The following is a 19,825-nucleotide window of genomic DNA, read 5'->3' as shown; positions in this document are numbered from 1 at the left end:
GGTGATTAGGTAGGAATTGAGTTTGTTGTATAAATCAAGTAGAAACAGAGAAGGCATAAGACGGTAGATTCGGCGTGATGACTATTTTATACCTTGTTTTTCTTTTTGTATATCCGTATCGAAAATAGTAAAATAATAAACTTGAAAATATATACATGATCCATTTCGGTTCGCCGTGTAATGCGATTCATGAGGCATCGGGTTCCGCCCCCGTCCCGACCCGACTGGAGCCATCAATTTTCTTTTCGTATAGGAATAGCAAAATAAAAAAAGTAAAAAATACATATGTGTGCTTCAGTTTTTGGCTTGTGGTTTAATGAGATTTGATGAAGGTATCGGTTTCCACCCCCGCCTCGATTCTCATGGAGACATTAGTGGCTGTCTACACCTCATGAGAGAAATTAGCTACTATAAAGTGGAAGGTTGAGCTTCGGTTGGGTTTCTTCTACACAACAGTTGCCACAAATATCGCTACGGTTATTAGTTGATTGGGTCCACGACTTGTCAACCCCGTAAGCTCTCTCCAGTCTCATCTGCGGAAACCCCTTCTCCCAAAAAGGACTTAATCATGGATTTGACGGGAGAGGCTTTGGCACGCATGCAAATTACTGCCATTATGCATCGCTATGCCAGCAATGCTCGTGATAACGCCGACTGGGATGCTATCGCTAGCTGCTTCGAGTCACATGGCACCTACCGACTATCAAATGGCCGCGAACTACCACCCAGCCGTGCGAAAGAAGTGGTACGGGGCAACGAGGCCAAATATATCCGCCACCATATCACCACTATTGATATTGTCTTTGTCAGCAAGGACGAAGCGCACACAGACGCCCAATTTTTCGCCACAACTGAACACAAGTTTATTGATCACTCGGGTCATTGGAAGGATGTGTTCCGAAAACAGAAGGACGGTTCATGGCTCATACATGACAGGACTATTGTGACTGAAAAACAGGATCCTGATGGTTGGTCTGCCAAGGTTTGTGGGGAGGACAGCCTACGAATGTTTGAAAAGGAAAAGGCAAGACTTGATGTGAACCACTAGATAAATTCGATATGGTGAAAGTAAGAATCTCATTCTCTTTCAAATAACCTAATCACAAATATGTCTCTGTCTCATACAAGGATAAATCAATATTGCCCTATTGTAACATCTTCCCCTCTATGAAGAACACAGTTCGGTCGAGGTACTAAATTGCTTCACTCAAACAGAGTAATGATGCTTTTATAATTTAGTAGGATAATAATAAATAATATAACAACATAGAGTATTTTCTCGTCTATTATTATTTAAGAGAATATAAAAATAGACCGCTAAATAGCGCTTAAGTAAGGCCGAAAGGCCCCTGATAAATGCTACATAAAAGTACAATTGAATACTATTTATCCATAAACAAATCAGTTCAGCTTTAATTGTCCTATATAAATATCTACATGTGCACGAGGCCAACACCTAACCTGCCATCTTTCGGAAGCATCATCAGTGCTGGAGGCTTTCATCTCCTACGTAAGGTATTCCGCAACCTTTGATGTCCAGCAAGAACTGGCGGCTGCTTTGAAGTATAGGTGTGTCTGGTCTTTTGGAGTCTTCGAGAACCTCAATGTAAAAATCGAAAAGTGCAGGAACGTCGTGGAGTGGAATCAAAGTTTTGCAGATGGTCTGAATGCACGGGATGCCCTCTCCAGGTTGTAGAATTCTCCCATGAGGATTAAAGTCCGTGGTAGGATCATTCAATGAGATCAAGGGTGCCCTACGCAGCATATCATCGTCGATTCCAGTTGTATTTCCCGTAGAGAGATAGAGACCCACGATGTAGCACCACATTATCAAAGCCACCCGTGACACGGCCACAGGCCACCAAACCGGCCTCAGGTAGTCATCACCACTAGTTTGCAAAATCCATATGACATTTCCAGCATGTGCAATAGCCTTCCGAGCATAGGATGATTGAGCCCACTGTTGTAGTTGCGTAAGATATGGTCTTCCAACTTTGTACCCTTCTTTTCCTGCTATCAATTGTACGTCGTCGAAACAAATATATAGCTCGAGCCACATTAATTGGGAGATTAATAAGCAGGATACTTTGAGATCAGCTCCGGGTTGAGCTGCAAAGACTCTTTCCGCAAGGATATTCCATTTCACCAGCATGTTTTCAAGCTCTTCTAGCTGACGAAGTTGCATGAAATCACCAGCCCCACTCACCGAACTCGAGGACGAAAAACGTTCCTCAAGAGGAATAAATCGATAGCTCTCCGAGTACTGGGATACCTGGGGTTGGATGGCACAGAGCAGGAGTCGTAGCTGCAATGGAGTTACGTAAAGGTTGAGGTGTAGGAAATCGTGGCGAAGAAACAGGCGATAGAATTCTGGTAAAGACGGTGGGTGCAAAGTTGTTGTTGGCCATCCTTCATTCGACCATTTATCAACTAAATCAGCCCAGTTTTCCTCTTTTTCTAGCAAAAAAAGCTCGTCCGAGACCGGCATCGGACAACGAAGTTTTGTAAAGCCTATCGATGGTTGAACACTGTAGAGGAGGCTAATTTCGTGATCGATCATGAACCAGACTTGGCACAATCTGACGAAGCTACTATTAGTTTGAACAGATTATTAATTCTGCTTAGCTCATACCTGAGATCTCTTTCTTTATTCTTCCAACTGGACCAGGATATAGCTGTCTTGTCATAGCTTCCGGGCTTTCCCGTGCAGTGTGACCGAAAATATCCCCGCCGAAGGAAGAACTGGTTTCATCATTAGCAACTCTCCTGTGCTAAACTCACCAATACACATACAGCACTCAAGATACCTTTATAGGCCTCTGCCATCTCCATGTGTCTCTTGATACCAGACCAAGCACTGAAGACTGTAATCATGACCCACGCGCTTAAAACCCATTTGTCAGTAAGGCGAGTTTCATCCTGTGTTGCGCCTTCGGTAATGGTTAGGCGAATGAGGTACCCCAATTCGGTTGAGAATAATCGCGCTTCTTCTACTGGCGTAACGAGACAGCCGAGAACCATAGCTGTAGTAAGAAAAATTCCAATATCTGCGTAAGGGTTATTGGTATCCCAACTGCTTTCGGAGAACATGGAGGTATGGGCAATAGGGTAAAGGGGTAGAAATGCTGCCCGATATGCTATAAAAAGAGATTGGATCGTTTCCAAAGGAGGAAAAAGGTGTGGTATCCTCATGAATTCATTGCGATCTAGGAGCTTGTAAAGCATTCCGTAGACTCGGGCAGAAATTGTATCTCTAAATGATTCCACAATCCTTGAAATAGGGGCCTCGGTTGTAGATAGGGTTTTATTGGTGACGCAGATGTGCTGCCAGCAGGACCTATCATGGAGAAACTCGCAGATACGATTGGCATTTACTGTGGGACCTCGTTTAAAGCGATACTCAAAAGGACAGTTGGCGTAGGGATTGATTGTGCTTGCTACGCCGACAGCAGGTGTTGGTGTTTTGGTCAGAGCTTCCTGAGTATCCAACGAATCTTGGTCGCCCTCAAGGGTACCGTCAAAAAGAGTATCTGCGGTCGGCCACGGGAAGTGCTGAAAACCCTCTCCAATATACTGGCTAGGTACCTGAAACGGAAAGGATAGTTCCCGTAGAAACTCTGTATCAGAGCTGATCCTTTCTAAGCCAACTAATTCTTGTTCACCCATTGGATGTATTGGCAGGCCTGCTATATTAGGTGTCCGTTGGTTGGCTGTATTTATGACAGAACCTCGCTCCAGAAATGAGGTGGTTTGATCAAGGGCTGATAAGTTATTAAGTGAAGCCTCTACGACCTTGAAGTAATCCTGCGTTAGCATGTAGATATGCAGGGAGAACGTATTACTCACCTGAGCTGCTGGGTGTGAAGTCGCCACAGGTGACAGGTCGGTGCAACTGGGGAGGTACGTCGAGTTTTTCGGGTCATCCGCGTATTGCTCGAAGCTATTCTGGCCTGGTAGAGTATTCTGCCGTTTAATGGTAGTATGCGGTCTGTCCAAAGTACAGACCAAGGATTTACGCTGGCATCGATCGCAAGGGAATCGGCCATCACACCGTAGCTTCGCTTGTGCGCATCTGTCGCAGGCAACAGACGCTCTTAATTTCCGACCTGTTGATATTAGGTTTTCGTCTTGTGATCGGCCTCTTCCTTCTTGCTGTAGCTGATGTATTCTCTCATGTCTTCTAAGTACGTCACTGGACCTATGAGTTGCAAGGTCATCAGTAAAGGAGACGCGGCTGGGACCATATACCTTCTAGTAAACTTGTGGAAACATTCTTTGCACTCAAATTGTCGCGATGCACCATCTGTATACCATATAAGCGGCTACTTAGTTCCATATGAAGAATGTGGCAACTTACGCCGGATCTGGTGTCTTTGTAGATGTTCCTTCCTCGTAAATCTCTGGTCACACTGCACGCAAATGTAGCGTGGTAACTGCGATACAGGATGCATATGGAAGATACTGCTGTCTCCTAGTTGCTATGACCGGAAATAAATTACTTGTAGTACGCTTTCTGAGTTGCTTAGAAAAAATTTCATGGTTTGGGCAGAGACGGGAAGAATTTTGGTTGCAACTAGGGTTAACACTACTAGATGATCAAATACTATTAGGTGATCGATATCGTTAATTCGGATGTTTGTGGGGAAGCGAAACTCTCCTCCCCACCATATGGATGTCTAGACTCATTCGGAAATGTATTAACCAAGCCGACACCGCCAGTGCACTTCCGTACGGGGGTGGCGGGGCCGAGCTTTGATGGGAGGACTCTGGTCCAAACAAAGCCAGAGTAAAGTAGGAAAAATCTGGACGAACTTTAACATACTAATACGCATACATCATGAATCTAGATCAAAGAAAATCTTCATCATCAGAGCCCAGACGATGACGGAGACCATTAACCATCCTTTGATAGGAGCCATTGCGGGCAAAGCCGAGGATGGAATTGTTCAATTTCTGGGCGTCAGATACGCATCGCTAACAGATCGTTTAGCGGAGCCTGAGCTACTATCCCACTATGATGGTGAGGAGATTGACGCTACCAAAAAGGGGTATTTCATTCTTATTCTAGGACAGGATACGGATTTGCATGACTAACATCTAGGCCAGGCCGCAAGTAATTTCTCCACCAAATGGATGCGACATCGAGTACGGCTTCTTACAACACTCACTACAACACTCTAACTTTGAGATTTCGGATCTGGATGGTCTACACCTCAATATCACCGCACCCAGTGGTGCTCAGGATCTACCAGTTCTCGTCTTTGTTCATGGAGGTGGGTTTGCCCTGGGTTCCAATGCATGGCCACAATATGACCACCTAAGACTGGTGAAATTATCTGTCATGGCGGGGTTACCAATCCTGGCTGTAGGGATCAAGTCAGTTCCGTGTCCGCCACAATCATTGAAACCAGGTCTAACCCCTTCAGTTACCGTTTGGGGGTGCCGGGGTTTTTGACATCTGAAGAGCTCCAAGCTGCCGGCTACAAGCCTAACAACGGTATTCAGGACCAGCGAATTGCCTTAAAGTGGGTGAAGCAGTACATCCAAGGATTTGGTGGCGATGCCAATAATGTCACTCTAATGGGGCAAAGCGCTGGAGGGGGTATGTATTTGTTCGGTATCTTCCCATGTATGAGAATTCTGACATAAAGATTGTTTAATTAGTGGCCTCATTGCTCCATCTTCAGTCAGAAGAACCCCTCTTTGAGCAACTTATAGTGATGTCGGGAACCTCACTGGCTCTTCCCCCCATCACGCCACAAGTTGCCGAGACGGCGTATGCCCTATGCCTTAAGGCCATGGGTATACAGGAATTATCGGCGGGAAACCGCGTGCGAGATATTGTACATGGTCCTTTGTCAAAATTGTGGACGAATATTCCCTCCTACATCCCACTGCGTCCGGTCATTGACAATGATACTGTATTTCGTGGGCCCACCCATGAAGATTTCGCTGGGGGTTCTGCCCAAGTTGAAGCTGTTCTACCAGGTGCGAAGTGGTGTAGGAGAGTTCTGCTTGGAGATTGCCAATCCGACGTGAGTTTAAGATCTTCATTGGATTGATGCATTGCTTGCTGACTCCTGACCTTTAGGCTAGTATCTTCGGCTACAACCTCATGAAATGTCAGACAGGGATCGCAAACGCATTTCACAACTCCCTAACTAAACATTTGAGCTATACTCCGGAGACCGTTTGTGCCTTGGAGCAGGCTTACGGTATCAACTCCAATACGACTGATGAGGTGGCATTGCAAAATATTTTGAAGGCTATTTCTGACATCCGCTTCTACGCGCCTGTGCTGGCAATAGGAAACAACTGGCCAGGAGAAACATACGTTTATCACTTCAACGAACCCAATCCGTGGGAAGGCCCCTGGAAGGGGGCGGCTTCCCATTGTTTGGACTTTGTCTTTCTCTTTCAAAACTTCAATGAATATCTCACTTCGACCCAACAGGAACGAGCGAGGCAATTCGCGGAGCACGTAATTAGCTTTATAAATGGGAAGGCACCATTTCCATCCCGTCAGTCCACCAGAAACGGAGCTATGGTGTATGGGCACCCAGTGAATGGGGCTGTATTTGTCCAGAGTGTTTCACCCAACGATTTTGGCAGACGAGAGACAATATTGCGGCTTGCTCAAGGAGTAAGACTTGACGAATTAAACGCAGCGCTGGGCCACTTTCTCGACGGTAAATAATCGTGGACAGATCACAGCCGCTAGCGACTTTGCATGTAATTCAAAGCAGTTGGCAGATAGAACCCCCTGTGAACGAGCCTCGGGAGGAACTTCTGGACATGCTGAAGTAACCAATTCATTAGTCTCGTATATTTCTTGGACAAAGTTAACCTCCGGCCATTCAGCCTCCTTCTAATTCTTTGCATGTTGTTCCATTCCTTAACATGGGGGTTCCTTTACATGGGAGTGATAAGGCGGTTGAATATTCGAAAATGGTTTGTGTTGATCCAGAAAATTGAAAAGTCAATCACAGCTCGTGTAGTCCTGGTCTAGGGGGATGTACTGCAGTCTTGTAACGGGATTGGTTTGGTTGAACATGGGCCTGTTGTAAACTTAAGATCATTTGCTTATAATAAACTCCGTCAATATTTACATGAGACTGTACAATAAGCCCATACAACTGGTGGACTTCAGTAACTTGGTGACCGTCGGCACTATAACAACATTTTAGCTTTAGCTATCTATCGGGGACTGGCATGTAATCACGAGTCAGGCTCTTTCTACTTAACAAGTATGATCATATCCGAGATACAGATTCTCAATTCATCTTGCGGCGATTCTAAACTGAGCCATTAATGCTGCCGCTATGTAATTTTGCCATTTACAACGAAAATAATCATATAATCAACACGTTCCCGCCGACAAAACACTAGTAGAACTTCCCATACCATAAGGCACGTTTGTATGTGCTTGCGGTCAGTAATCGAGTGGCTCTAGTTTGTACGACTGTTCTGTAACAGTTTGTCTCTTTGGTTTAAGCCTTAGATAGTTTATGCCTTTTCTAAGTAGGCGGATTTGTGGATGTTGTCCTCCACGGGTGCATCAACATGTGCGTTGAAGTCAGTTTTGCGTTCGACGATAAAAAATGTGGCTAGTGCGTTATAGTGAGTACGAGAGTATCATCGAGGATGAGTTTCTGGAAAGGATATATTCAATACTAACCAACGAGCGCGCTAGCTGAAAAGGCTCCTGCGGCCACCCAGACGTATCGGTATGCGATCACGTACGTCTGAAGTTGAGCGATTTCCGCCGCGGATTTAATCGCTGATGTAATGCCAGGAACAGTGGACAAGGCTTCAAGGTTCCCAGAGTTTAAAACATCAACTAGCAGACTTAGAGAGGTTTCTGGTAGACCCAGTGGTAACGTGGCCGCGGCCACCTTGGACGCCAGATTAGAGGTAATGCAGTGGTTGAAGATAGCGTTGTAGATGGCTAGCCCGACAGTGCCTCCGAGATTTCGAACCGCAAGGATCAGTCCTGTCGTTGTGGACAGCAGTTCAAGAGGAGTCGCGAATTGCGCCACCGTCATGCCGTTAGCCAAGCATAATCCCATTCCACCTCCGACAAAGATGGGATAGACCCAGAAATTGGCGTCTGGGGTATTTATCGTAATGGTTGCCGCCAGGATATCAAATATGATAAATAAGACGAATGCCAACGTAGAAGGCGGACGGAGTAGCTTTGTCTTCCATGAAAACGCTGCACCAAAACCCGCAATGATTATACCCGCGATGAAGGCAACGGTGTAATTTGCACCAACTAGGAGTGTATCTGGCGATAAGAATTTTCGAGTCTCCGACGGCCAGTAGTTGTTAGAAGCGAAAAAACTCAAGCCTTCTACAAACTGGCATCCAAGAGCGATTGCAAAATTTCGATGTAAGAAGAGCTTATGATGAACTATTCCATCCTTTTTGACGAATAACGCGTAGGATATTAAGCCGATAAGCAAGCCAACTCCAACAACGAACGGAGCCACCACATGCGGGTCTGACCATGAGTATGGGTTTTGTGACCATGACAAACCCATGCAAAAGAGGACAGTTCCGCCAGTCAACAAAGCATAAGCAGGCCAGTCCAATTTTCCGAGTTTTTCATAAAATTTCAGTTCTACTTGGAGATTCCGTGGCGGGGGGTTGTAAAGGAGCGTAGATAAGAGGGCCGACAACGCGAAGACACCTGCACATACATAGTAATATACCCGAAAGCCCTCATTATTGCCATCACGTACCAGTGCCCCTCCAAACAGTAGGGATGCCACTGCAGATAAGGCGCCTGCAGAGCAGAAAAAACCTTGAGCAAAGGGTCTCCATCTGCGAGGAAGAACCTCAGAAGAGATAGTTGCAACCAAAGGCTGAGCGCCAAAGCCGATGCCACTGATCACAAACCCAGCAAGTATCGAGCCCGGAGAATTAGCTCGAGAGACGACGACGCTGCCGATGCATCCCAGAGAAGTAAAGAACACTAATGGCCACTTACGGCCCCAGTAATCTGCGGCTTGGCTAACCGGAGGACTCAGGGCAGCCGTCAATATGGTAATTGACGATGTGAACCAAACCTGATACTCTGTTGCCCCCGTTACTGCTGCAATACTGTGACCCAGGCTACCGGATCCAACAACGCTGATGAGCTGGGCAAAATACACCATATTGACTGCCTGTAATCTGTAATCAGGCTATATCTGCGACATGAGTGTCGGTTGTCACGTACCACTACCAGTACAAATGTCTTTGCGTGGACTGTCCCATTTGAATTCTGTCCAGATACATCTTCCACATGAGTTATAGTGCTTCCACCCATGGCCGTGCGTTTCAGATGGCGTTGTTACAGAACGGAAAAGTAATTGAAAAAATAATCTTATTTCAACCCGGCTATAACGAGCATAGTCAAAGAGAGGAGGTTTTCAGAGTTAATAATCTGGAGAAAATATGAGAAAATCCATGTCACTTTATCTTCCCCGCAATGTCCGAGTTGGCGAGAACGTGGAGATTGTAGTTGGGGAAGATGTATTAACAGATTGTGGGGAAGTTCGGTTGTATGAAAGATTGATGACACTCTTGGCACCGAATTTCACAACCGGCAGATGACGAGCAAAATGCGCAAAGTATAAAGTACATCTAGACCAGTATAGACATTACCGCCACCACCCGAGCCGGTAGATGTGAACCATTGAACTTTGTTGGGTTTCAGTTAACAGAGAATTTCGGGAAAGATGGGGAAATTGCGATGATTACGCCACAGCTCCCCGTAGTCTTAAAAAGACAACCTGAAATCCGTCACATCCCTGACATTAGGCGAACAATCATCGTCTTAACCATAGTCCTAGATGCTGAGCACGGGCAATTTAAATAGTCAGGAAGAATAACTCTTTCAGATGAGACAACTTTATTTCACCCACAATCCCTTCCAAGCTATGGAAAAGAACACATGCCATAGATTTTGACCCTATGCGAGTCAGTCCCGGTTCCGCCACCGGAACGCGGGGGGATTCAGTCCAGTGGCTCGGGGAGAGCAAACCTTAACCAAAGGATTTTGAACGAAATTATGTTTAGTCGGTATATAATCCATCATGATTTTAAATGGATTGATGAAAATTAATGCTCTTGGGTTTGAGCAAAATAAGCAACCCGTATCCGGTGTGCATGCTTGTAAGACCCCACCAAGACGAATGGCTCATTCGTTTATTTAGGTTCCTGAGAATTACGCTTCCATAATAATCCCGAATACATATAAATCAAAGCATCGTGAAGGCAGTCTATTACGTCTATATCAACCATGCGCCTCCCATATGTCGCCGATCCGCCGCCCACAAGCACTCCCAAGGAAGCCGAGATACTCGCTCGAATACAAGACCGACGCGCTCCTAATGGCCTTCTACCTCTAGATCGGGCTCTCTTACACTCGTACCCTATTGCCGACGGGTGGAATTCGTTCATTGGAGCAATCCGTACTCAGACCAGCCTTAACACTTTGATCCGTGAGCTGATCATTTGTCGCGTGGCTGTGCTCAACGGAGCATTGTTTGAATGGGAGCAACATGAACCTTTGTTGATCGAGGGAGGTGTGAGCGGTGCTGCATTGCAGGTAATTCGTGATGCTGAAGCCGATATCTCGAAGAATACAAGGGAGAAAATCTTGAGCCCGATGGAGGGCGCTGTGCTGAGGTATACTGATGCAATCACCAAATCCGTGACTGTGCCAGAAGAGGTATTTCAGGAGGTCAGGGTCCTCTTTAACGACCAAGAAGTGGTTGAGATTACAACTACTGCGGCGGCATACAACTGTGTGAGCCGTTTCTTGGTTGCATTGGATATCGGTGAGAGTAATAATTAATTTGACGGTGTTTAGTAACCAGCCAATAAATAATAAAAGGGACATCTGGAAATTGATACAGAGACTCCCAACTTTGATAGAGACACTCTTGTATTTGTAAATCAATGTAAAGATTTCCCCGCAAAGTTGCGGAGATTCCTACGGGTACTTTAAAGGTTTGTCTGCACATTTATTAAATTGTTGACGACTACCCACTGATCTAAAAAACACGTCGCAAAATGAAAACCGCCTAGACGGCTGTCTTTCTAGTCAGCCTCCTGTAAGTCTTCACACTACCGCTGTCATGATGTAAGGGCTTTCACCATAGTGAAAGCATTCAGAAGCCATAGATAGATGCTTTCTATATTCTTTATATACCTATAGCTATATACTAGAACCCTGGCTCCTCCATGTACTACTAGAACACATGTTCCCTATAAATTCAAAATGCATACATATCTTAGATCATTACAACTGCGCCTTGTTTCTCTGTTGATGCTCTACGTCTTCCTAACAATGACAGCTTTCTCAAAATTGTTCTTCTGAGCTAACTGGCCAATATAGGAGAGAATTAAGCTGTATATTTTAGCAGGCTTCATATAGATGCAAATTATTAGCCATTAGACTGGTAAGAACCAGTTCCGAAATATCATTAGAGGCTAAGTATAACGGGGAATTGTGACCCACCACCTCTTTACGAGGATGGAATGGAGTGGCTTACGAACCACTTTATTCTCCTTATAGAAGTTTCTCAAAATTTGATGCCGGACAAGCAAAGTAAAAGGCTACTTGAGGATATTTTAATCTCCATATGAATATCTATAAACCCTTATGATAATTCCACATTCCTGAATTCACTCAAAGCATCTCCCAGGATTCACCCTCCGTGTAGTCCGTAGGGTTCCAATCGCTAGTTGACCTAAAGGCTCATGCTCCTGCACATCGCCTAAACGGATTCTTATATCTTGGAGTAGCCTTGTTTTCTCCTGGCCACCAATCGTATTGCTTATGGCTGGTAAACCTAGATATGGTGAATAGAGCAACGAGCCGACATCTTCTAGTACCTCAGGGTTTAGGCTGACCAAGTTCAACACGATCGTAATCAGTCCACAAAGAGCGAGCACTGTAGTAGCCACCGCAAAGACATTCAACCAAGCAAAATTGACCACGTAGATTTGCTTATCGACATAAACTCGAGTGCCAGTGGTATTGATAGGAGTAGTTGGCGTCCCGCCTAGAAGGCCCATAGGATCGACGCTGCCATACAAGTATGTATTGAGCAATTGGGCTAGCCCGATCTCTAATTCGTCAACTGAGGGAGATGCTGTTGAGGGATCAGAGAGATTGGCTTCTAAAGGTGTTTGAGGATAGCGAAGGTATGCCTCAGACAGCGAAAAGTTTTGAAAGGCTAGCAACGAATTCCATTGTCCTCCAATTTGTAACTCTAGAGTACGACTGTTCATTTCAAATGGTGGATTACTTGTATTAATTTGACGCATGGCTTGCACAGCACACGCGGGCTGGTCTCCCGATGTTGTAAGAACCGTGCACATCACTTGGGACTCCACGTAAATTTGCGTCCAAGCGAAAGAGACTTGAGCCGATCCACCAGCAGGGCTGAGAACCACCTTCCAAGTGGGGTAGATTTGATTTGTGGAATTTCCCTGGGGTATAAAAGCGATATAGATACCAGAGCCATTTAGATTCAGGTCTGTTTTAGATTTGCTGCTGAAGAAGAGATCATAATAGGATGAGTTCATCACGAAACTAGTGTTTCCGGGTTTATCCAGTCCAGTGATAGGTACTCCCGTGAGGGAAGAATAGAGTAAACTCCCTGTAGGAACAGGCGTCCATGCGGGGGGATCTGTCCGATTCTTCAAATGCCTCAGAAATGGAACCTTCAAGTTGTTGAAAGGATCCATTGAGGAGTTCATAATGCTCTTAGACCCGGAGAGTAGACTGGTTGCATAGAGAGTGTTAACAAATCCACCGAATGACCCATCGTCGTCCGCCCCGTCAAGCAAAGATGGTGTGCTCAAATTGGCGTACTGAAGAGTTTGAGTAGCCGAGTTGACTGTATTCGTTGTTGAAAGAACATGCAGCGGTGATTGTCCACCAACTGGCGAGAAGGCCCACGTAGTGAGGAGGATAATACCAAGAATATTGACTTTACGGAGTGTTATTTGGGTCAATACCGAGTTCATAAATGTGGAGCTGCGATTAATCTGCTCTAATACGAGAATCGAACCGCCTCGTTCCAGCCTCCATTCTCCCAGTCTTCTTCTCAAGCGTCCGGCCACAGCGGTGAATACCAAGGGAAAGAGGGTCGCGGACTTGTTTAGAGTACATCAGTATCAGAGACTCTATTCTTACGGAAATAGTGGGATAGGGCTATCCGTACAACATACAATCCTTCCTGCATCCGATTAAGGTCACTGTCGTCAACCATATCCCCGTTACGACTCACGCAGATGCCGATGAGAATATAGAATGGAATTGCTGCCGCGACACACAGAAGATCCAAAAGTAATATGGATACATGGTATCTTCGTAACCTGGTTGGGCCGCGGGACCATGTCGTATGCGTGTCATTGACAACATTTTGGGAGGGTCCCAGCGAATTCCTACCCTGGTCGGAGACCAGTTCATATCTTTCCATGACGAAGGTATAGGTAGTAATTTGATTTTCCTTCGTCACAGGTTACACCATGTTTGTAATGTCATTAAATGAAATAAAGTTTTGGGTTTGAATTTCCCAATGGGAGAGATTATCTATCAATTAATATGGATCATATATAGTCGTGCCTCCGCCCAACTGCGGCAGCACGCGAAATAATATCAATCTATTAAGGAGCACAAAAACAGACTAGGTCTGCATGCACCAATTTCCTCGGGGTTATCAGCTTCCATATTGGTTGGATAATCAGGTTTGAACTCGGCTAGTGGCCCTAGTCTTGAGTTGTTATGCACTTACAATCCTGCACGAACTAGGCTGCGAGCCAATGATTCATTGGGCTATCACATTGCTTGCTTTTCCTTCATTTTCACCATTATTATTTCTTTTTCCCTCCACATATTGTACTCCTGGTCCGTGCAAAGCAGAACATGCAGTTACTATTACTGTTATTATAGCTGGTACATGTGGCCAGCAGCATTAAGTACCTTAGTTTGTTTCGTCGCACTGGACTGCCAAAATTAGATATCCTCTCTTAGCGCTCGGATTAGCAGCTCCATTGCCTCAGCCTCATGCGTTTTACGGTAGCTCCGGACGCTAGCAATAATGGTGTGCTGGCCAACAGCCTCGCGATTGATCGGGGCTAATCTCTGGGAAGAGGTAGCTTGCAGTTGTTCATAAATGGGTGATAAAAATAGGCAATCATGCTATACCCAGTCATCAATCTGCTTAATTTGCGAACGCCAAAGTCTTTTAGCCTTCAATCGCCGATGACCACTGACCCTTCGGAGCCTATCAACGTTATCCAGCCGTATGTCCTGGTAGAGAAAATCATAAACAATCTATCTTTCGAGCTTTCCTTTTGAAAGAACATTGTTTCACAAAAAATTACTTACTCGGAAATGTTCCAGCATAATAAGCCTCCCCATTTCGCGATTCCACAAGCTGAGGATAGTCAAACTATATTGCCGAAATTAGATCAAGGAGATGGACTTCCAGATATCCAGCGGAATACCATCGAATCGGGTATCTACAATTGGCTATCTCTAGCTGCCCGACTGGTCGTAATATTACCCTTTGTAATGCTACTTATCGCCGCGATTGCTCTAAATGGGAAACCTATAAATGAAGCCCATTGGGAAATGGTCCAAGTTGCAATAAAAGTAGTATGTGGTTTATCCATTCAACGAGGAAGAAGTGGTATATTATTCTAACCATTTGGCAGGCAGTAACTCTATTTCCTCTATGCTTCGCGATGATTGTGGGCCAACTATTGCAAAAAATAGCACAGTTCAAACTCGAGCGTGGTGCGATTGTAGGAACACTACAGCAGTTGGTGGGATCGACTACCGTATTTGGTACTTTATCGACTTTATTTTCCTTTCGTTCATTGAATCGACTAGGAATTGGCCTCTTCTTCCTCTGGGCGCTTTCACCACTTGGAGCACAGGGTACCCTTCGGATTCTCTCAGCTTCCTACAAGTATACCGTCTCCTCGCCCCATCTCGCATATCTAAACGTCGTCGCAACTTCTAGCCTGGTAAATAAGACTCTCTGGAATTACCAAAATTCTGCAGCTGATGATCTGTTTATTGCCGGTCTTGTCACGTACAAGGTTACCGGTCAATCCAGTACTGATCTTTGGGGAAATGTGAAGATCCCGATCCTCAATGATACCATGTCGGCTGGTAGTTGGATCGATACAACTGACCGATCCGTTCCATATTCCTCCACTATCGGTATCCCACTGTTTGGTCTACTGGAAAATGGTAACACAAGTGGCACTATAACAACCTCTTATATCTCCTTTGAGTGTGCTGATCTCGTCCAAGTGTCGTATCAGTCTACATTGTTCAACAGGAGTGCTTATTATCCTCCGTCCATGACCTATCTAAATGGTACTAGTCAGGAAGCAGCAATACTCTGGATTGACGCGATTTATCAGGAAGGTTGGACCACGGGAAATTATTCGGCGGCCACGTGCTCAGCGACATTGGTTCCTGTCGAAGCCTCGATAAGCTGTATCCGATCTCTTGGTATGGCTAGTACTCGAGGCGAGTGCTCAGTCACGTCAATTCGAGTGAACAACGGAAACATATCTACAAAAGACCTCCCAGATATATTTTCCGACGAAGATTCGTTCAATAATTTCAGCTCTTCGATCCAAAAAACCATGCCTCTGGTCCACCCAGCCACTCCTTCCATTATGGATGGTTTTATGAACGATCCATATACCCTTGGAAATATGATGGATATGAACATTTCCCTATTCCAGATGGATCCTATTCTTTTCTCTCAACGCCTAACGCAGTTGATCAATTCATTCTACATGGCTAGACTGGAATACCAGTTTCTCACAATGATTTCCGTTCCTGGTATGGATATCAATAACACTGATAACTTTACTGTCACGTACGGATCAAGTTCTGCCGTTTTCAACATTTCAACGGGGAGAGGTAGTCACAAAGAAACCTTCATGACATGTTCCATTCAGGGTGTCTGGTTCTTCTTCTTTCTTTTGGCCACACTCGTTCTCATAGCGTCATGTATAGCTACCTTTGTGATCGCGTCGAAGATACTGACTCCTGACATTCTGGGGTACGTCTCCTCACTAACAAGGGATAAACCGCAATTCAAGTCATTTAAGATCCCAAGTACATTGAATGGATGGAAGCGAGCACAGCTACTGGGAGACGTCTTCATCCGGTTTGGCGATGTCGATCCTCATTCTTCCGATATTGGTACACTTGATATTGGACTCAAATCATCGACAAGAAGATCTAGATCACACAGAGAGTTTCTCTAGCTTGTGTTTTACAAACCGCGCGAAAATAGGTCTATTGTTTAAGAATATCACTAATCTGTCTACTCTACTAATTGACCTCATTGGAGTCGTTTCTGTTTCGGAAAAAAGAATGGGAAATAGCACATTGCAGATTAAATATACATGTGTAATGCCAAATGCATGTGAATGTAGCAAAAAAAAATTGAACTATATATCATTCTTTTCCTCCGCAATTCCCACCATTTTCAGTGAGTCTTTCCAAAGGCGTTTTTCATTTACTGGATCATAAGTCTGGCGAACATAACCAGCGCCGAAAACATCATTATCGTCTTCACCACGTTTTGCCTCCTCACAATCCTCCAAATACTTACCTCCCTTATCCTCCCATTCCTTTCCAACAGCAGCAAGAACGCTAGTAGCGGCCCCTTGCTCGGGTGTTTTCAACATCTGAACAAGTTTCTCGTCGCTCATAATCTGCGCCACAAATTCACTGCCTAAGTGTCTGGATATGTTTGTGTTTACTCCACCTGGATGAAGGCTGGTAGCGTGAAGGCCCTGCTGGCCATAGCGACGATCTATCTCGTTGGCCATGTAAATATTGGCAAGCTTTGAGTTCGCATAAGCCACACCATGGTTATATCCACCATTTTGGAAATTATAATTGTCGCTTTCATTAAGATTCCACACGCGATGGGCCGAGGATGAAATGGCCACAACCCTAGAATGAAATTCCGGGCTCGAACTCAGTAACAGCGCATTTTTAAGTAGCTGGAATAGGAGAAAATGGCTCAGATGATTTGTAGCGAAATGCATCTCATAGCCATCCTCAGTGAGCTTGAGCTCTTCAATCCCCATAATCCCAGCGTTGTTGATGAGTATGTTGACCTTTTCATTTGAGAGTGCCAGGATATTTGCCGCAGCCGCTCTTATACTGGCAAAAGATGTATTGTCCATCTTGACCAACGAGACGCGACCTGGTTCTAGAATCCCAGTAAGAGCAGTCTTGGCCTTCTCCAAGTCGCGGGCAGTCAAGAACAAGGTGGCTCCGGTGGCAGACAATGCCCTTGCAGTCTCAAGGCCAATTCCAGAAGTCGCACCAGTGATGACTATTACTTTGCCCGCGAGTTTTCCAAGAAGGCCCTGATCATGGATGATTTCGAGGGCGGTTGGTCTGATTTTTCCCGTGCCTTGGTTGGCGGGAGTGAGAGCGTCCGTACTCATATTAACAAGAAATTGAAAAAGAAATATGAGAATTATAATCGCGAGAATAGCAGACCAAGAGCTGGATTACCACCAATTTGTGCGATGATGAAGCCAACGATTGATGTCTGCATTCTTTAAAGATTGCGCTGGGGTAACACATCTTTATATATATGCCAATAGCTACCAAGAGTACTTTGTCTCCATAGTTACACAATTCATCTTCTATTGGCATTATTACAGATGAGTTATTTTAGGGGATTACAAATGCTGAAGCTGTTAAATGGGATGGCATGGGCGACGGAGAATGCCCGCGGCCCCAGCGGACCTTGGCGGCCGATCCGCGGCCGCCCAGCGGCGGCTCTGGATACTTCCGCCACTTTTATGAAATTGTCAATTCACTCATTTTAGGAGTCGCTTCTATCGAATATGACAAACTATACTCAATCTGACGACATGAGAACCCCTATCAGCGAATACGACCCTCCGCAGGCTCATCAAGTGTGTATTTCTTGCAAGAAGCGGAAGAGGAAATGCAACAAGGCGCGTCCTAAATGTTCGTCATGCTTAGAGTAAGCCACCCTCACAGACTTTCTCACCGCTTGATGAAAACCATACTTACAATAGTAACGGTAATAGGAGAAATTTGAATTGCGAGTACTCGGCACCGCGGAAGAGTTCCGATTCTACCTCTGTGCTGGATCAATTGCCGAATAGTTTTTTTGTCGATGATGGCCCAGCTGACGCTCAATCCATCGACATTCCCACCATTTTGTTTTTAGATCCCACCATCTTACGCAATGGATATGTAGAAATTTCTCGTACCGCTAATCTTGTACCAGAACCAATTCTGCGTTTACTTGGAGATCTAGAAGAGATCGAAGAAATCTCGTCTCGATTCTTTGGGCATATACATCTCTGGATGCCTTTTATCTCAAAGAAAAGGTTTTATGAAATCCACTTGCGGCCATCATTTCAATCACGACCAGATATTGTTCTCCTCTTACTTTCTCTGAAACTCATTACCACCTTACCTCCTACACAACCCCGTAACCCTCGGACCTCTCTATATAAAACCATCAAGCACTTCTACCTTGAACTCGAGGGGTCCAGTACGTTATCTATCCTTATATTGCAAGCTGGTGTCCTATTAGCCTTCTACGAACTCGGACATGCTATATACCCGGCAGCGTACTTGTCTATTGGTGCATGTGCGCGCTATGCACATGCTTTGGGCATTAATGCTAGCGGCAAACTCAACAAGGGGAGAGTTGTTACCTTGGTCGAGGTGGAAGAGAGGAGGAGAGTCTGGTGGGCAATCGTAATTTTGGACCGGTCAGTCCTCGGCATTTATCTATACTCTGTTAATATTAATTATCAGCATAGCTTTGTGAGTGTCGGTTGCCCGGGAAGGCCTTTTGCGACCGCGAATCCTATATTAGAAGACTATTTACCGGTGGATGACAAAGCATGGGATGAGGGTGTAGGCGTCATGTCTCTCAGTGTGGTTTCTGTACTAACGAATGTTTTAGATCATCAGACCGGAGGATTACTTTACCTTGTCTTCACCGATGAGTAGTCATATGAGTAAATTTGCGTTACTGTGTCAAGCTGCGAGGTTACTGGGCCAGGTTCTCGATTATGTTTCGAGCGACCACGCAGTTCACGACGATGTTTGGATACAATTAGACCGAACGCTCCAGTCAATGACCGCCGCTTCACTCAAGGTAGACGCACCGGACTATAGTCAGATTACTTTTGTTTATAGGTTTGTTATGTTCTATTGTTGTATAACTAGCCCCTTTTAACTGATTCATCCTAGTGCTCTCGTCGCTCTGTATACGCCCTGGATTGCTTCTAGTTCCTCCAATGAGGCTGACAATGTTCGTTCTCAACGAGCAAAGGTCATCATTGAACAAATCACAGAGACAATAAAGGAAAATCTCATGGCGCGAAAGTGCTTTTTTGGGGTCGACCCTGAGGACATGTCACCATGGGGTCTTTTTTTCGCTTACCGCATTTCTGTGTCACACATGCGAAGGTCTCGGGAAAATCCCGACTCATTATACATTTTGAAGAATTTGAAGGAGGTTTTTATGACAATAGATTCGAGGTGGAATGCTGCGGGTACCGTCCTATCTTTCAGATTTATGCATTCCCAGTACCTAACCGTGAGCAACAGGGGTTTATCTTCAGCTTCTCGAGGCACAAGAAGTCATGGAGAACTGTTAATTAAAATTAAAGGGGACACCGATCGAAATGGAAATCGAGGAGAAAATATTGGATGATCGGAGGAACGATAATGAATTTGTCATTTGAGGACGTGATTTGGTGTACTGGT

The 19,825-nt window shown here is 45.1% G+C and overlaps 10 protein-coding genes across 10 annotated transcripts; 5 read left to right on the top strand and 5 right to left on the bottom strand.

Moving 5' to 3' along the window:
- Nucleotides 1–568: 568 nt before the first annotated feature.
- On the top strand, nt 569–1,048 carry BGW36DRAFT_422744 (uncharacterized protein; the record flags this gene model as incomplete). The annotated part of the gene is made up of 1 exon (XM_046219750.1): nt 569–1,048. The coding sequence occupies one exon, from the start codon at nt 569–571 to the stop codon at nt 1,046–1,048; it is 480 nt and encodes a 159-aa protein (XP_046076192.1).
- A 408-nt stretch (nt 1,049–1,456) lies between these two features.
- On the bottom strand, nt 1,457–2,728 carry BGW36DRAFT_368926 (uncharacterized protein). The gene is made up of 2 exons (XM_046215053.1): nt 2,633–2,728; nt 1,457–2,579 (listed from the first exon to the last, which is right to left on the bottom strand). Exon 2 carries the CDS (start codon nt 2,558–2,560, stop codon nt 1,484–1,486), a length of 1,077 nt encoding a protein of 358 aa, XP_046076191.1. The 5' UTR covers nt 2,561–2,579; nt 2,633–2,728; the 3' UTR covers nt 1,457–1,483.
- On the bottom strand, nt 2,706–3,343 carry BGW36DRAFT_368925 (uncharacterized protein). The gene has a single exon (XM_046215052.1). It carries the CDS (start codon nt 3,223–3,225, stop codon nt 2,755–2,757), a length of 471 nt encoding a protein of 156 aa, XP_046076190.1. The 5' UTR covers nt 3,226–3,343; the 3' UTR covers nt 2,706–2,754.
- Nucleotides 3,344–4,881: 1,538 nt separating this feature from the next.
- Nucleotides 4,882–7,024, top strand: BGW36DRAFT_457505 (carboxylesterase-like protein; the record flags this gene model as incomplete). Its single annotated transcript, XM_046221973.1, has 5 exons — nt 4,882–5,048; nt 5,107–5,376; nt 5,427–5,602; nt 5,665–6,035; nt 6,092–7,024. 5 exons carry the CDS (start codon nt 4,882–4,884, stop codon nt 6,695–6,697), a joined length of 1,590 nt encoding a protein of 529 aa, XP_046076189.1. The 3' UTR covers nt 6,698–7,024.
- Nucleotides 7,025–7,503: 479 nt separating this feature from the next.
- Nucleotides 7,504–9,313, bottom strand: BGW36DRAFT_443206 (major facilitator superfamily domain-containing protein; the record flags this gene model as incomplete). Its single annotated transcript, XM_046221606.1, has 3 exons — nt 7,504–7,607; nt 7,679–9,170; nt 9,224–9,313. The coding sequence occupies 3 exons, from the start codon at nt 9,311–9,313 to the stop codon at nt 7,507–7,509; spliced, it is 1,683 nt and encodes a 560-aa protein (XP_046076188.1).
- A 975-nt stretch (nt 9,314–10,288) lies between these two features.
- On the top strand, nt 10,289–10,846 carry BGW36DRAFT_333818 (putative 4-carboxymuconolactone decarboxylase; the record flags this gene model as incomplete). The annotated part of the gene is made up of 1 exon (XM_046212889.1): nt 10,289–10,846. The coding sequence occupies one exon, from the start codon at nt 10,289–10,291 to the stop codon at nt 10,844–10,846; it is 558 nt and encodes a 185-aa protein (XP_046076187.1).
- An 833-nt stretch (nt 10,847–11,679) lies between these two features.
- BGW36DRAFT_422739 (uncharacterized protein) lies at nt 11,680–13,484 on the bottom strand (the record flags this gene model as incomplete). Its single annotated transcript, XM_046219749.1, has 2 exons — nt 11,680–13,158; nt 13,227–13,484. 2 exons carry the CDS (start codon nt 13,482–13,484, stop codon nt 11,680–11,682), a joined length of 1,737 nt encoding a protein of 578 aa, XP_046076186.1.
- A 917-nt stretch (nt 13,485–14,401) lies between these two features.
- BGW36DRAFT_457502 (uncharacterized protein) lies at nt 14,402–16,305 on the top strand (the record flags this gene model as incomplete). The annotated part of the gene is made up of 2 exons (XM_046221972.1): nt 14,402–14,665; nt 14,725–16,305. 2 exons carry the CDS (start codon nt 14,402–14,404, stop codon nt 16,303–16,305), a joined length of 1,845 nt encoding a protein of 614 aa, XP_046076185.1.
- A 118-nt stretch (nt 16,306–16,423) lies between these two features.
- BGW36DRAFT_368921 (short-chain dehydrogenase/reductase-like protein) lies at nt 16,424–17,593 on the bottom strand. Its single transcript, XM_046215051.1, has one exon. It carries the CDS (start codon nt 17,503–17,505, stop codon nt 16,492–16,494), a length of 1,014 nt encoding a protein of 337 aa, XP_046076184.1. The 5' UTR covers nt 17,506–17,593; the 3' UTR covers nt 16,424–16,491.
- Nucleotides 17,594–17,940: 347 nt separating this feature from the next.
- BGW36DRAFT_288824 (putative fungal-specific transcription factor) lies at nt 17,941–19,716 on the top strand (the record flags this gene model as incomplete). Its single annotated transcript, XM_046210613.1, has 6 exons — nt 17,941–18,056; nt 18,124–18,819; nt 18,871–18,967; nt 19,017–19,252; nt 19,307–19,611; nt 19,667–19,716. 6 exons carry the CDS (start codon nt 17,941–17,943, stop codon nt 19,714–19,716), a joined length of 1,500 nt encoding a protein of 499 aa, XP_046076183.1.
- Between the last annotated feature and the right edge of the window lie 109 nt (nt 19,717–19,825).

The sequence above is a fragment of the Talaromyces proteolyticus genome (genome assembly GCF_021365285.1).
Source record: "Talaromyces proteolyticus strain PMI_201 chromosome Unknown BGW36scaffold_2, whole genome shotgun sequence".
Lineage (NCBI taxonomy): Eukaryota > Fungi > Ascomycota > Eurotiomycetes > Eurotiales > Trichocomaceae > Talaromyces > Talaromyces proteolyticus.
The sequence above is the reverse complement of the archived record's forward strand: the minus strand, read 5'-3'. Positions and strand labels throughout refer to the sequence as shown.